General features: G+C 39.5%; 1 protein-coding gene and 1 long non-coding RNA gene across 3 annotated transcripts in view; one reads left to right on the top strand and one right to left on the bottom strand.

The window, feature by feature from the left end:
* The window catches only part of AATF (apoptosis antagonizing transcription factor), a 101,254-nt gene that overhangs the window by 63,333 nt on the left and 23,504 nt on the right, over nt 1-14,417 (top strand). For both annotated transcript variants that reach the window (XM_081584581.1, XM_081584580.1), the window contains exons 9-10: nt 3,443-3,510; nt 5,435-5,515. In XM_081584581.1, coding sequence (XP_081440707.1) covers nt 3,443-3,510; nt 5,435-5,515 — 149 coding nt within the window. The remainder of the gene's footprint in view (nt 1-3,442; nt 3,511-5,434; nt 5,516-14,417) is intronic.
* Nucleotides 3,838-9,539, bottom strand: LOC145543348 (uncharacterized). Its single transcript, XR_014080654.1, has 3 exons — nt 9,437-9,539; nt 5,260-5,456; nt 3,838-4,130 (listed from the first exon to the last, which is right to left on the bottom strand). It is a non-coding gene; the product is annotated as an uncharacterized LOC145543348 (long non-coding RNA).

Here is a 14,417-nt window from a genome sequence, read left to right as displayed (position 1 = left end):
TTCCAGGCAGAGTATGATAACTGCTGGTTAGATTCTGATGGTACTATCTGTGCCGTTCCTCATGTAGGTTATGGGTCACATAGGTTTTTGTGGGCTGGCTGGGGAACCCACCCACATGTATGATTTTCCCCTAAAACTAGAGAATTGTTTCTGAATTGACTCTCTGGAGGAATTATAACAGACTAGAACAAAAATATTTCATATACCTCTCCGTTTTCCAGATCACATAGAAAATTACAGATACTGTATCATTATTGTTGAAATAAAAACCTCTGGTAACTAATGGAAACCTGAATTTTAATGGAAAAGTTTGTTCATAAAGTGAAGCTATAAAAATTGAACTAAGAAGCAAAGCTAAATTCTTCCATCAGTACCCCTAAAACTTCATTTTTCAGCAACTTTTTAGAAAGCAGTGTTCCTAACTAAATTTAAGCCTATTGATAGTGAGAGCTGTGGGAAATGGCAATAGCCAGGAGAAGAGTTTATTTACTTGTATTTTCTTGCTGCTTTCTTATTCCTGCCTTGTACACAACAGGGTCTTCTCACACATCCGACTGAACGAATAACTTAGACTCAGCCAGATAGACCAATAAAATTCTCTTCCTAACCACAAATGACTAAGAACAGCTGTGTAAAGCACCAGGGTAATGAAAATGCAACCCAGAATGTGTAAAATACACAGGGTGCTTGAGAGTCAATGCTGCACCAGCTTGGTGTTGGAATCACAGGGACCGTTGTGCGTGGCACACACCCGCTGCGGGCCTGGGGCTCCCATTTCCAGCCTTCCCCATTGTGCTGGGGCAGCTTTCCCTGAGCTCCCAGGGGCTGTCATGGCCCCAGTCTCAAGGGATCAGAGACCGTTAGGAAAACCAGGAATGGTGGCTATTCTCTCTTACATGGCTGGAACAAGGAAAGGGCAATGAGATGTAGTCATTCCATTATGTTCCTTCCTCTTTTAAAAAAATATTTATTGATTTTTAATAGATTGATGACCGCTTTGCAATATTGGTTTGATTTCTGTCATACGTCAACATGAATTAACCATAGGCTTACATATGTCCCCTCCCTCTTGAATCTCCCTCCCACCTCCCACTCATTCCCACTCCTCTAGGTTATTACAGAATAAGCCCCACTGGGGCTTCCCCTGTGGCTCAGATGGTGAAGAATCTGCCTGCAATGCAGGAGACCCAGGTTCAATCCCTGGGTTGGGAAGATCCCCTGGAGAAGGGAATGGCTACCCACTCCAGTGTTCTTGCCTGGAGGATCTCATGGACAGAGGAGCCTGGTGGGCTACAGTCCATGGAGTCACGAAGAGTCAGACACGACTGAGCAACTAGCACAGTGTGAGTTCCCTGAATCATACAGCAAATCCCCATTGGCCATCTATTTACATATGTTAGTGTACATTCATCCACACTACTCTCTCCATTTGTCTCACCCTCTCCCTCTTCTCACCCTTGTCCATAACTCTGTTCTCTGTCTATGTCTCCATTGCTGTTCTGCAAACAGATTCATCAGTATGTTTTCCTTCCTTTTTATTCTTCTTCTTTATTTAAAAAAAAATTCTTTTTGTTAACCTGTCTTCCCTCAGCCTGCGCAACCTTGCTTTTGACAGGATGTTGACTAGGAACCAGAGCCCATTTTGGCTTAGCCTTAAGGGCAGCTGTTTACAGAGTGGCAGTGTTACACGGGGTTCCTATGTCGAACGTCTGTGTAACACTGGATTTGGATCTTGTATTTAGCTGCCAGAAGTGACTGTGATGAAGTAGAAGAGATAAACTGATAGATTGGCTGCCAGAAAGATGTTGGGAGTCAATCAGATAAACAGGGCAGAGAAATAGCTTGCTGTTTTCCAGTGATAATAAAACAGAGGCCTCCGGTCCCCACATTTTTAAACATAATTGCCACGGTAATAATGTCTAAAATAAGCAAATGAAAAAACAGCACAGGGGGTTTTTTTATTTGCGATTGAGATTGCCTTTTCCCTTTTGCAATAAAGATTCATCCTATATGGAAATGAATATTTTTACAAATTTGTTTTCCTTCTCCCAGTGCCCACTTATATGAGCAAATGACAATTAGAGAGTGAACTGCTTTCGTAGGAATTTATCCCTCCTTCTTTATTCCCCTCAGACTTCGAGTATTTAACTTGGTGAACTATATATATATTGCTCCTGTGCCTTACCTACAAAATAATTACTTATGTTTGTGAAGAAACAAGTTTTAAAGTCAAACCTGTATTCTTGACTGGTGACAAGCTGGAAGGGGTTTATTTTCAGGATTTCTTTCAGAAGATTTTTGGAATTTTAATCTCTTGCTGTTTCCCTGCGCATAGCACTTGTGTAGGAGAGATGATAATCTAGTTTTATTATTATAATTTAAAATTCTTCTTTAATGTCTGACTTCTAAATCTATTGCTTCTCCTGGCCAAGACTTTTTAAGATCCAATGCAAATTCTTCAGTGTGTGTGAGGGCTAGAGAAGTAGACATTGCTTGCACTCGGGGGACTACCCAGGATTAAGAGGAGAGTTGGAAAGTGGTTTAGTTCCCATGGAGTTAGTTGTGTGCGATGAGAGACTGGCTCTCTGGGTTGTGTTCAGAGTAAAACTTTCTTTAGGTTCCCTCTTAAAATTACTATGACTGTAAATGTGTTGGTGTCATATATGGTTGGGCTTCCCGGGAGGCTTAGTGGTACAGAATCTGCCTGCAATGCAAGAAATGCAGGTTTGATCCCTGGGTCGGGAAGATCCCCTCGAGTAGTCAGAAGATCCAGAATTCTTGCCTGGAAAATCCAATGGACAGAAAAGCCTGATGGGCTACAGTGTGTGGGGTCGCAAGAGTCAGATCTGACTTAGCTACTGAGCACTGCATTGCAGACTGCCTGGTTAAAACATTTATTCGTAAGCATGGTAGGGCATCCGGTATGGAAGGCAAGAGCAGAAAGTCTACAGTTCTAATTATATCCAGTAAAGGCTTTTTGCCTAAAGAAAACCGTCCTGACTGCTGGGGTTATAGGTCAGAAGTTAACCACATACCATTATCCTGTGGGTGAGAAGCCGATGCATTTTCCTTTTTGCCACCCAGCCCTTCCCACCTGACCTTTTAAAGATTCTCCATTGATATCAATGAGGAGGACAAAACTAATCATAAAAACAACGAAGAGGATGTTGCACACTCATTGATCCGTTTGAGATAAACGGCAGAACAATAAGTCTTCCAAATGGACTTCTGCTCTCAGTTATTGTGATAGGCACCTTTTTAAAGATATATAAATATGAAAGGGTTAATGGGAATTCGGTCATGCTCTTGCCACTGGGTTGTCCCTTATTGATTGTAGTTTTAGAGCTGTCACTGTGCCATTCAGAATTCCTCCTGTGCCCTTTTAAAGTCAGTTGGTGCTGGGAGGTGATAAATAAGTCACTTGCTTTCCTTTCTCCCCTAGCTCCTCCGAGAACTCATAGAACGGAAGACCAGCTCCTTGGACCCCAATGATCAGGTGGCCATGGGAAGGTAATTTGGATTTGGCTTTCTGTTCACACAGGCAGCCTGTGTAATAGTTTCTCCATCTGAATCCCATTAATTCTACTTCCAAGACAACGACTGGTTCTATAATTATGAAAGCTGGGAGTTCCTCAGTGGCCTAGTGGTTAGGATTCCAGGCTTTCTCTGCCTTGGCCAGGGTTCAATTTCTGGTTGGGGAACTGAGATCCTGTAAGCTGTGTGACGTGGCCAGCAAAAAAAGTTAAGCATGATAACAAGAGCTAGACAGACAAAGTGATGGAAATTGTTTCCTCTACATTGCCGTAACTGCAATTTGAATAAGAGATTACAAAAACCTACCTGTAAAGTGTTTATTTTAGGGTTTGTTTCACAAAGTCCATTTTAACCTCTTTGCATTGCAATTAGATCTGTATCAGTCTCTGATCAGTGGATAAAAATCTGTGCTCTCAGCTGTCAGGACCTGGCACTGGGCACAACAGGTTCCTCGCTCTGTGAGTCTGCTCTCATTTAGACCTCTGCCCCTTCAGTGAAAGCTGCCGCACAATTAGACGTGGAACTCGGCAGCATTGCCCAGATGTCAGGGTAGGATGGAGCACAGTGAAGGAAGACCCTTATGCGTATGCTTCATCCTGTGGTTGGAAAACAAAAAGGACATTTAAAGTGCTACCTAATGAATAGTGTACATTTAAATAGCCATGAGCTGTAACTTGCAAGAGCATAGATGGAAACCAAAGCTGCAGGTGTCAGAATGGGATTCTGGGGAAGAGCAGCATTCTGAGAGATCACAAGGAAAAATTTGTGCTGATGAAATAATTTTATGTGAGTAAAACCTTTGAATTTTAGGATGGGATGTTAATATTTTGTATATCACTGGAATACTATAGAGAGCTATTCACTATAAATTTAATGTGATCGAGCAAATTGCATTTAAGTGGTGATTATATTGTACATCTATCTGACTTTACAATAAAATAGATTATGGTAATTAAGATTATATTAAGATTACAGTAATTGGATTTCCCTAGATTTTTTTTTTTTTTGATGTTGAACTTTCATTATGAGTCAGGTAAGATGACTCGCTGCTGCTGTTTCTCCGTTTTCCCCCCATGTTTGTTCATATAAGCAATTTATATGAACAATTTAGCCCAGTATCCTTTATTTGAAAAATGAATTTCTTTTCATTTAAAATGACTTGCCGAATATATGAGTCTTGTTTGGATCCTGATTCAAACAAACCAACTGTAAAATTGAGACAATCCGGAAAATTCAAAGACTGACTGAATATTTGATAGTTAACTTTTTTTAGGTGTGACAGTGGTATTGAGATTATTTGGGGGCTCTTGGTATTGAGATTATTTGGGGAGGAGAGGGGAAAGCCCTTTCCCTTTCAGCAACACATTCTGAAATAATGTAGCTGAAATGAAAATTAAATAAAATGACTATAAAACTGGTATCAGTAGCAGATAATTCTTAACACTTAGAAAAAATGGAAAGCACAAGGAAAAGCAGCTGGGTATTAACAATGGGAAAATTAGATTTAAAGAATTCACATGTTCAAACCAAACAGCAGGTGCAATATTAGTCATAGAATAGGCTGTGCAACTAAACATCAACAGCAAACTCAGGCAGCTACACTCAGTTTGATGGGTTTCCCTGCAGACTGGTAGATTTAGTGCTTGTCACAGTAACTCCACATACTAAGGAGCATTGTTCACCAAATCTGCTGGAGAATTTCCCAGCTGCCATTTGTTTTTTTACCATTGCACAAATCCTCTTCAGTCGATTAGTCGCTTTGGCCCCAGTCTGTCTTGAGGAGCTTGGTGTAGGTTGAATGATTTCTTTATGCAGTGTTGTTAGTGAGAAAAATTCCGATTTGTCAACACGTGTAACTATTTCTGTTGATGATGCATAACGTCACTTGTGAATTTCCCAGGCAGTGGCTTGCAATCCAGAAGCTAAGAAGCAAAATCCACAAGAAAGTAGATAGAAAAGCCAGCAAAGGAAGGAAACTTCGGTGAGTTACTTTTTAGAACAAATGTTAACATTGTGTGTTGTTACTTCTTTTGCATGTTGGCTATGACATTTTTTTCTATTTCTTCCAATGATTCTATTTTTAAGGAGCAGAAAAATCACTAGAGCAATCTTTTGAGACTTTTTTGAGTTTTTCTTACTCTGAAATGGAAAGATAGTGTCAGTTACTTTTTGTTCTACTGCTGTGAATGAATAGGTTGAATAATATTTGTATTTCCCTGAAAGAGACATAATCGAAAAGGAAGACAAGAGAGTTGAAATTACCTTAGTTTTGAAAAATGGTTTCCTTATTACAATGTAAAAATTGTACTTTGGAGTCTTATTTAAGCAGAATTATATTGGTCCATTTTCATGATGCCATACATGTACCTAGTATGCTAAAAAGATAAAAAAAGAAGGCTTCCAGAGATTGTTAACACTGTGCTTAAATGAGATGAGGAGTGTAACTTTTATGAGAATACAGAAACATATCTGAGTGTAGAGCCCTCAAACCTGTGAGCCCTAGAAAATCTTAAAAAGAATGGAAACAAAGAAGGAACCAGAGTAGAAATAACATTGCTATGCTTTCAGACTGAGATTCCTTGTAACTATTTTTATATATTACATAATATCACTCATACAAGGCCTCAGTTTCGAAGAAAGTACTTGTAATTCAAGTGCACATTGAAAAAAAAATCTTAAACTCATTGCGTTAGGCCAGTTTAGGCAGATAGCTAATCCCACATTTTTGTTAGAGCCTGCCTTTCGTTAAAATTATTTCTGGACAAATGTGGATCTGTCTCATTTTTAAGTATCTTCAGAGAAGCAGATTCCACTACTTTAATTAACCTGTTTTAGTATTTAACAGAACTCATCAGGAAATGCTTATTTGCCTTTATGACTGAGCAACTTCACTTTCACTTTTCCCTTTCATGCACTGGGGAAGGAAATGGCAACCCACTCCAGTATTCTTGCCTGGAGAATCTCAGAGAAGGCGGAGCCTGGTGGGCTGCCGTCTATGGGGTCACACAGAGTCGGACACGACTGAAGTGACTTAGCAGTAGCAGTAGCAGCAGTAGCAGTTGCAAAAGTGCAAAGTAGCTTTTCATTATCTTTTGACTGAAAGTCACTTTTCTTAAATCTCAGGTTAAATTGTTACAATTTGTTTAACTTTTTTCATGTGCTAAAGTTTCCAAACCTTTCTGCTTCTCCCAAGTTTGTTTTCAATGTACCGGTTAAGAGCGACTTGAGAGCCAGACTCCCTAAGTCTGAATCCCACCTTTGACACCAATTAGTAGTTACTCTGAGCAAGGCCCTTAAACTCTCTGTTCTAGTTTCTTCATCTGTAGAATGGGGGTGATAATAGTACCAGACATGTAGGGTTGCTATGGGGATTAAATGAGTACATGTATGTACAGCTTTTAGACTAGCACCAGGAACATAGCATGGAGAAGGGAATGGCAACCCACTCCAGTATCTTGTCTGGAGAATTCCATGGACAGTGGAGCCTGGCAGGCTGCAGTCCATGGGGTCACAAAGAGTCGGACATGACTGAGTGACTAACATAGTACAACAACAGGGACGTAGCAAGCACAATATAAGTGTTTTTGCCATTATTCCTATCATTGTTACTGCTGTTATTATCCCAAGACTGGATCAGTCTCCTACTGGACTGTTCATTTACTTGCTCACTCACGTACATGCCTCACTGATACTTGTCTCTTCTGTACCCCCATCCCTGGTAGGATTTAAAGAAGAGTGTTACTACTAGTACTTTATAATTGACCAGGCTGAATAAGTACCTGTTCTTTAATTTTGAGATTAGACTTTTCTCCAATACTGCACTTTTAAAATTGTAACTTTGAAAAAGACATATACCCTATGTTATCACTTTCATGTGGAATCTAAGAAATAAAACAAACGAATGTACATGACAAAACAGAAACAGGCTCACAGAGAGAACAAATTAGTGGCTATCAGTGGGGAGAAGGAGGGGTGAGTTGGGAATTAAAAGACAAACTACTGTGTACACAATAAAATGGCAGCAAGGATAAATTGAACAGCACAGGGAAATATAGCCATTATTTTATAATCACTGTAAATGGAGTATAATCTAAAAATATTGAATCACTATGTTGTATATCTGAGACTAATACAATATTGTAGATCAGCTGTACTTCTAGTTAATTAATTAATAGCTCTGTGAGGCTTTAAATGTTCTCTCAAGGGAGGAGCCCAGGATTTCAGTCAGGAGACTGGCTCTGTCTGGCTGTGTGATATTGGTTGCTCTTTATTCTCTGAGCCTCACTTTACTCATTTAATAAGTGGAGATACTAATCTTTCTGTGTGTGTGTTTGTGTGTGTGTGTGTGTGTGAGAGAGAGAGTCAGTCAGTCTTGTACGACTCTCTGTGATCCCATGGACTGTAGCTCTCCAGGCTCCTCTGTCCATGGAATTCTCCAGGCAAGAATACTGAAGTGGGTCGCCATGCCCTTCTCCAGGGGATCTTCCTGATCCAGGGATCGAACCTGGGTCTCCCACATTGCAGGCAGATTCTTTACTTACTATCTGAGCCACCAAGGAAGCCTGATTTGGTTTGAGGGATGGATTTGATTTGAGGATTCAAATAATATGTATATGTCTGGTACATAATAAACGTTTGGAAGTGTTAGATTCTTTGATTTCTCTTATGTTTACCTGTTGGCATTGCTGTTGCAAATATATGCTCTTCAAAAGAATTGAAAAGAGCAAAAGATGTTTTTTCTACATTATTGTATTTTTGTGAGTTTTAAAGCTGCTAGGGCAAATATCTATAATCGTGTGTCCCTTGAGGGCAAGAATTGTGCTGATTTTTTCAAGTTAATTCCAACCTTACTTCCTACTGTAGTGCCTCACAGACGTGTTTTTGGGTGATTGTGACAGTAAAATTAACCCGCTTATCAAGTAAGACTTTCTGTGAGATGCAACATTCACACTTCACACTAAGCAGACTAGAAAGAGTTAGCCTATGGAAAGGGCAAAAAGAATAATGTTTGCCAAAACACAGGCTTGAGAATATCCCCGTCTGTTTTGGGAACCAAAGTTCATTTGTTTTGGCAGAGACTTGAAGTAAATATGGAGGAATGACAGGAGATGAGACAGTATGAATAAGTGGGTGCTAAATCGTGGTCATGCTCAAAACTTGGACTTTATTCTGTTGACTGTAGCAAGGAAAAACAAGGAAGCCTGAGCACCTGTCCGAGATTGGAGGAGTGCATCGCAACTGCTGCACTATGGGGTCCTAGATTGGATCCGGAAAAGACAAAGGACAGTAGGACAAAAAATGGGTGACATCTGAATAAAGTCTATGGTTTAGTTAATTGTATTGTACAGATGTTAATTTCCTCATTTTGATAATTATATTTATATAAGTTGTTACCATTCGAGGAAGCTAGGTGAAGGTGTACATGAACTCTGCACTATTTTTGTAATTTTCCTATAAGTCTACAATTATAGCCCAGCACAAGAAGTAAAAAAAAAAAGTAATAAATAAGGTCACATGCTTTGAATTGTGTTTCAGTTTCATCACCCGTATTCATCGAGGCTCTCTGTGACCATGAACGTGTGGGATATGGTCAGAATTAGTGATGTTCATATATAGCAATAACAACAACTAACATTTATAAAACTCTGTCGGGCACTGCAGAGCAGTTTACATGTTGAAGTGGAAAAGACACAACCTCCGATGCTAAAATGTTCAGGTTTGAAATCTGGCTTTTGCACTTACTGTCCTTGAGACCCCTTGGGCAAGTCATTTAACATCTGTCTGTGCTTCAGTTTCCTCATCTGTCAAGCCAGTATAATAACAGAAGGCACATCTCATACGACTGTCATGCAGATGAAATTCGCTAACTCATGTAAAGTACTTAAGAAGATAAGTGACTCACCCACTGTTACAGAGCTAGTAACCATGAACATAGATTTAAGCTAATTGGTCTGATTCCAGAGTCCATACTTCTAACCTGTGGCTCTTGAGTTGTTTCTCTGGCCAGAACTTATCAGGCACCGAAATGGTATCTAGGCTACATTAGAACTCTGCTGTGAAGGATTTAACAAAGGGCCTAGGCTAGATGAGAATAGGTTTAGTTGCTTAGTTGTATCTGACTCTTGCGACCCCATGGACTGTAGCCCAAGAGGCTCCTCTGTCCATGAGATTCTCCAGGCAAGACTACTGGAGTGGGTTGCCATTTCCTTCGCCAGGATAGATGAGAATACATGTCATAAATAATTTCCTTAAATTAGACCTCCAGAAGAGCTGGTGTTATGCCAGCTGTCGTCACTGGTACTAGGTTCCACCAGTGGGCAGGCTTTGCTCTTTGTTTGTGGTAGGGTTGGAGGAAAAAAGAAATATCATAGCAAAGGTGAACATTGCCTTGTGGAAACATTCATTTCAGTGATAGCAGGTCAGTGGCATCACCCTGGCCAGAGTGGGTGTTAGCAGTTTGCTGGCTGGATGCTAGAAAATACCTTTGAAAAAAAAGAAGTATGCTGGTTTGGGGAAATAATTATAATTATTAATTACCAGTATTTTCTCAGCATTATCTATAAGTGGATTTGATCCTGATTTAAGCAGAATCTTAATGGAAATGAATTAAACTCTCAGGCCTTTAATAATGAAATGTTATACTGTGTTTTGTGTTTGTCTCTTCTGCTGCTGCTGCTACTGCTGCTAAGTCGCTTCAGTCGTGTCTGACTCTGTGTGAACCCATAGACAGCAGCCTACCAGGCTCCCCTGTCCCTGGGATTCTCCAGGCAAGAATAGCGGAGCGGGTTGCCATTTCCTTCCCCAAGGCACGAAAGTGAAAAGTGAAAGTGAAGTCGCTCAGTCGTGTCCGACTCGTAGTGACCCCATGGACTGCAGCCTACCAGGCTCCTCTGTCCATGGGATTTTCCAGGCAAGAGTACTGGAATGGGCTGCCATTGCCTTCTCCGGTTCTTCTGCAACAAAATTATATTTGTCTCTTCTTAGTATGGTTGGTAATTTTAATACTAAAACATCATCCATCCTCAGCACTGAGATGAGGTAAAAATGCATTGTATTAACTTATCTTTAATCTGATTACTACTTAAAAGCCTGTCCTTCATCATGCAGTTAATAGTTATTGAATATATTGTATTAAAGTGTAAAGTTATTCCACAGAGCGGTGCCATCCAATAAAAAGTATCTTTACATGTGTAGTTTTTTTAATTTTTATTTTTAATTGGAAGCTAATTGCTTTGCAGTGTTTTGTTGGTTTCCTCCATGTAACAGGATGAATCAGCTATGAGTATACACATAGTTATACTCCCTCCCACCCCATGCCTCCAGGTCATCACAGAGCACCAGGCTGAGCTCCTCTGTATACAGTGACTTTCCACTGGCTGTTTCACACATTGTGATGTATATGTTTCAGTGCTGCTCTCTCAATTTGTCCCACCCTCTCCTTCCCCAACTGTGTCCACAAGTCCATTCTCTTAAGTCTGTGACTCTTATTCTTGCCCTGCAAATAGGTTCATCAGTTACATGTGTAATTTTATTTATTTATTTTTTTACATGTGTAATTTTAAATGTTCTAGTAGCCGCAATTAAAAAGGGGGAAAAAAAAGGAAATAAGTGTACTTAAGTAATAATACATTTCATTTAGCCCAATATATACCTAATATTATTTTAACAATTTATTGTTTTAAAATTATTAGTGATATATTTTGCATTTTTTCCATCTGAAATTTTCAAAATCTGGTGCACATTTCCAGTGTTCAGTAAGCCATATGTTGTCAATGACTCCGGATCAGACAACGCAGCTACTGGGTATAGTTCATAGTCTTTGTCTAGACAGTGAATTAAACCTGTCTTTGGACATAGCCAAGAATAGTTTTCATTTTTTCAGATGAAAAATGAAGTTTGGTGAAGCCTAAAAGACATTAAAGGGCTTCCCTGGTGGCTCAGACGGTAAAGAATCTGCCTACTATGTGGGAGACATGGGTTCGATCCCTGGGTTGGGAAGATCCCCTGGAGGAGGACATGGCAACCTAGAATGGATAAGCAATAAGGTCCTACTGTATAGCACAGGGAACTGTATTCAATACCCTGTGATAAACCATTATGGAAAAGTATATGAAAAAAATGTGTGTGTGTGTGTATGTGTGTGTGTGTGTATATATATATATATATATATATATATATCAGTTCAGTTCAGTCGCTCAGTCATGTCCAACTCTTTGCCACCCCATAGACTGCAGCATGCCATGCTTCCCTACCCATTATCAACTCTGGGAGCTTGCTCAGACTCATGTCCATCAAGTTGGTGATGCCATCCAACCAGCTCATCCTCTTTTGTCCCTTCTCCTCCTGCTTTCAATCTTTCCCAGCACCAGGTCTTTTCCAGTTAGTCAGTTCTTCACCTCAGGTGGCCAAAGAATTGGAGCCCAGCCTCAGCATCAATCCTTCTAGTGAATATTCAGGACTGATTTCCTTTAGTTTGATCTGATCTCCTTGCTGTCCAAGGGACTCTCAAGAGTCTTTTCCAACACCACAGTGCAAAAGCATCAATTCTTTGGCGCTCAGCTTTCTTTATGGTCCAACTCTCATATCCATACATGACTAGTGCAAAAACTATAGCTTTGACTAGACGGACCTTTGTTGGCAAAGTAATGTCTCTCCTTTTTAATATGCTGACTAGGTTGGTAGTAGCTTTTCTTTCAAGAAGCAAGCGTCTTTTAATTTCATGGCTGCAGTCACCATCAGCAGTGATTATGGAGCCCAAGAAAATTAAGTCTGTCACTGTTTCCATTGTTTCCCCATCTATTTGCCGTGAAGTGATGGGATCGGATGCCATGATCTTCATTTTTTGAATGTGGAGTTTTAAGCCAGCCTTTTCACTCTCCTCTTTCACCTTCATCAAGAGGCTCTTCAATTACTCTCTGCTTTCTGCCATAAGGGTGTTGTCATCTTCATATCTGAAGTTATTAATATTTCCCTCAGCAATCTTGATTCCATCTTGTGCTTCATCCAGCCCGGCATTTCGCATGATGTACTCTGCATATAAGTTAAATACACACACGTGTGTGTATATACTGAATCACTTTGCTATACAGCAGAAATTAGCAAAACTTTTTAAATCAATTATGCTTCAATAAAAAAAAAGAATCTTCACTTTAGCACTGTTTATAATGCTTTTTTAAGGGGGAAGACTGTATAAATGCTTATCAATAGGAGGGTTAGTAAATTACAATATATTGATGCAACAGAATATTCTGGAACTATGAAAAAGAATACAGTATGACATAGTGGAAAAAAGCATAATGCATGAGCATGTGAAAAATATGTTAAGTTTATATTTGTCTTATATGTGAAGAATGGTATAGGCAAACTTAATTAACAGTGATTATTTCTAGAGATTACAGGGGACTTGTCCGTTCTTTCTGTATTTCTGAATTTGTAATTATATATTACTTTTTATAATTAGAAGACAGTGGACATAAAGAAAGTGTGATGAACAGAGATTTTGTTTTTGCATCTTATAAGAAGTGAAGAATTGGAAACAACACAACTGTTCAGTAATATGAAAATATATTTATAGTACTTCCTGGAATTTCGTATACAGCTATGGAGATACAATGCTAAGTGAAAGAAAAGGATATGAAATTATTTTGTGTGGATTACTATGTGAAATGAACATAATTAACCAAAATACTAATTACTAATACTGTTAATAAATATTAATAACAGTCCTTCTGTAGATAAAAGAATATGTATGCATTTTTTGTGTGCTTAGTTGGTTTTCCAAATTTTCTGTAATGGGTTTATGCTTTTTTATATTACTCCTGTAATGGGAAAAATCTCATCACTATTAGTCTTTAAAATTCATTTGTTAAAAGATTGAAATTTGGGAGGCTTGGCTATTTGATGGTAGAGAATGAAATTCTTTGATGTGTGTAAAAATGTTTTTTAAATGGTAAAACATTACACATATGTTATATCATTTTTGTGTGGATAGTGTTTTGCCCAAGAAGAGGTTTTTATGTTTTTTTTTGGTTAGAATTTTATAATATGACATATCCTGCAGCCTCTTCTTATATGAATAGAAAGGGATACCTTCTTTGAATTCTCTGAGCTATAATTTGGAGAAGGCAGTGGCAACCCACTCCAGTACTCTTGCCTGGAAAATCCCATGGACGGAGGTGCCTGGTGGGCTGCAGTCAATAGGGTTGCAAAGAGTCAGACACAACTGAGCAACTTCACTTTCACTTTTCACTTTCATGCATTCGAGAAGGAAATGGCAACCCACTCCAGTATTCTTGCCTGGAGAATCCCAGGGACGGGGGAGCCTGGTGGGCTGCCCGTCTTTGGAGTCGCAAAGAGTCGGACACGAATGAAGCAACTTAGCAGCAGCAGCAGCAGCTATGATTTGGTCTGTGTAAAGTCAAATATTTATTCAGCCTTCTTCACCAGAGGATCTCAAAGCACTTCGTATAAAAATACCTCTTTTTTTCTACTGGTGGGAGATAGAATTGACCTAACTTCAATTTTTATAACACCTTGACTGAAGATGTAGGGCGTAGACTCCTTATGTACTCAGTTGTACGCCTTAGTTTAAGAAGGGCGAAATGAAAGATCTGGTGGAACTCGTGAATGAGGGTGGTTCTGGAAGCCTTTTCTGACTCAGGGAACCAGTGCTAGTGAGTGATGAAGTGTTCCATTTGTATGGTATGCCACTGCCTCTGCTCCTGACTGAAAAATGATGAGGATATATGCAGAGAAGGGGACAACGGGGTAATCCGATCTTCACCATCTCTTATCTGGAGTGATGTTTAAGGCTTAGTGTATTGCTTCAGTGCACAGATGTCTGCCCTTTTTTGGGCCATGATATAATGGAGTTGTGTAGAACT

The sequence above is a fragment of the Giraffa tippelskirchi genome, chromosome 3 (assembly GCF_054371585.1).
Source record: "Giraffa tippelskirchi isolate mGirTip1 chromosome 3, T2T-mGirTip1v1.2.pri, whole genome shotgun sequence".
Taxonomy (NCBI): domain Eukaryota; kingdom Metazoa; phylum Chordata; class Mammalia; order Artiodactyla; family Giraffidae; genus Giraffa; species Giraffa tippelskirchi.
This window is presented reverse-complemented; position numbering and strand designations above follow the sequence as displayed.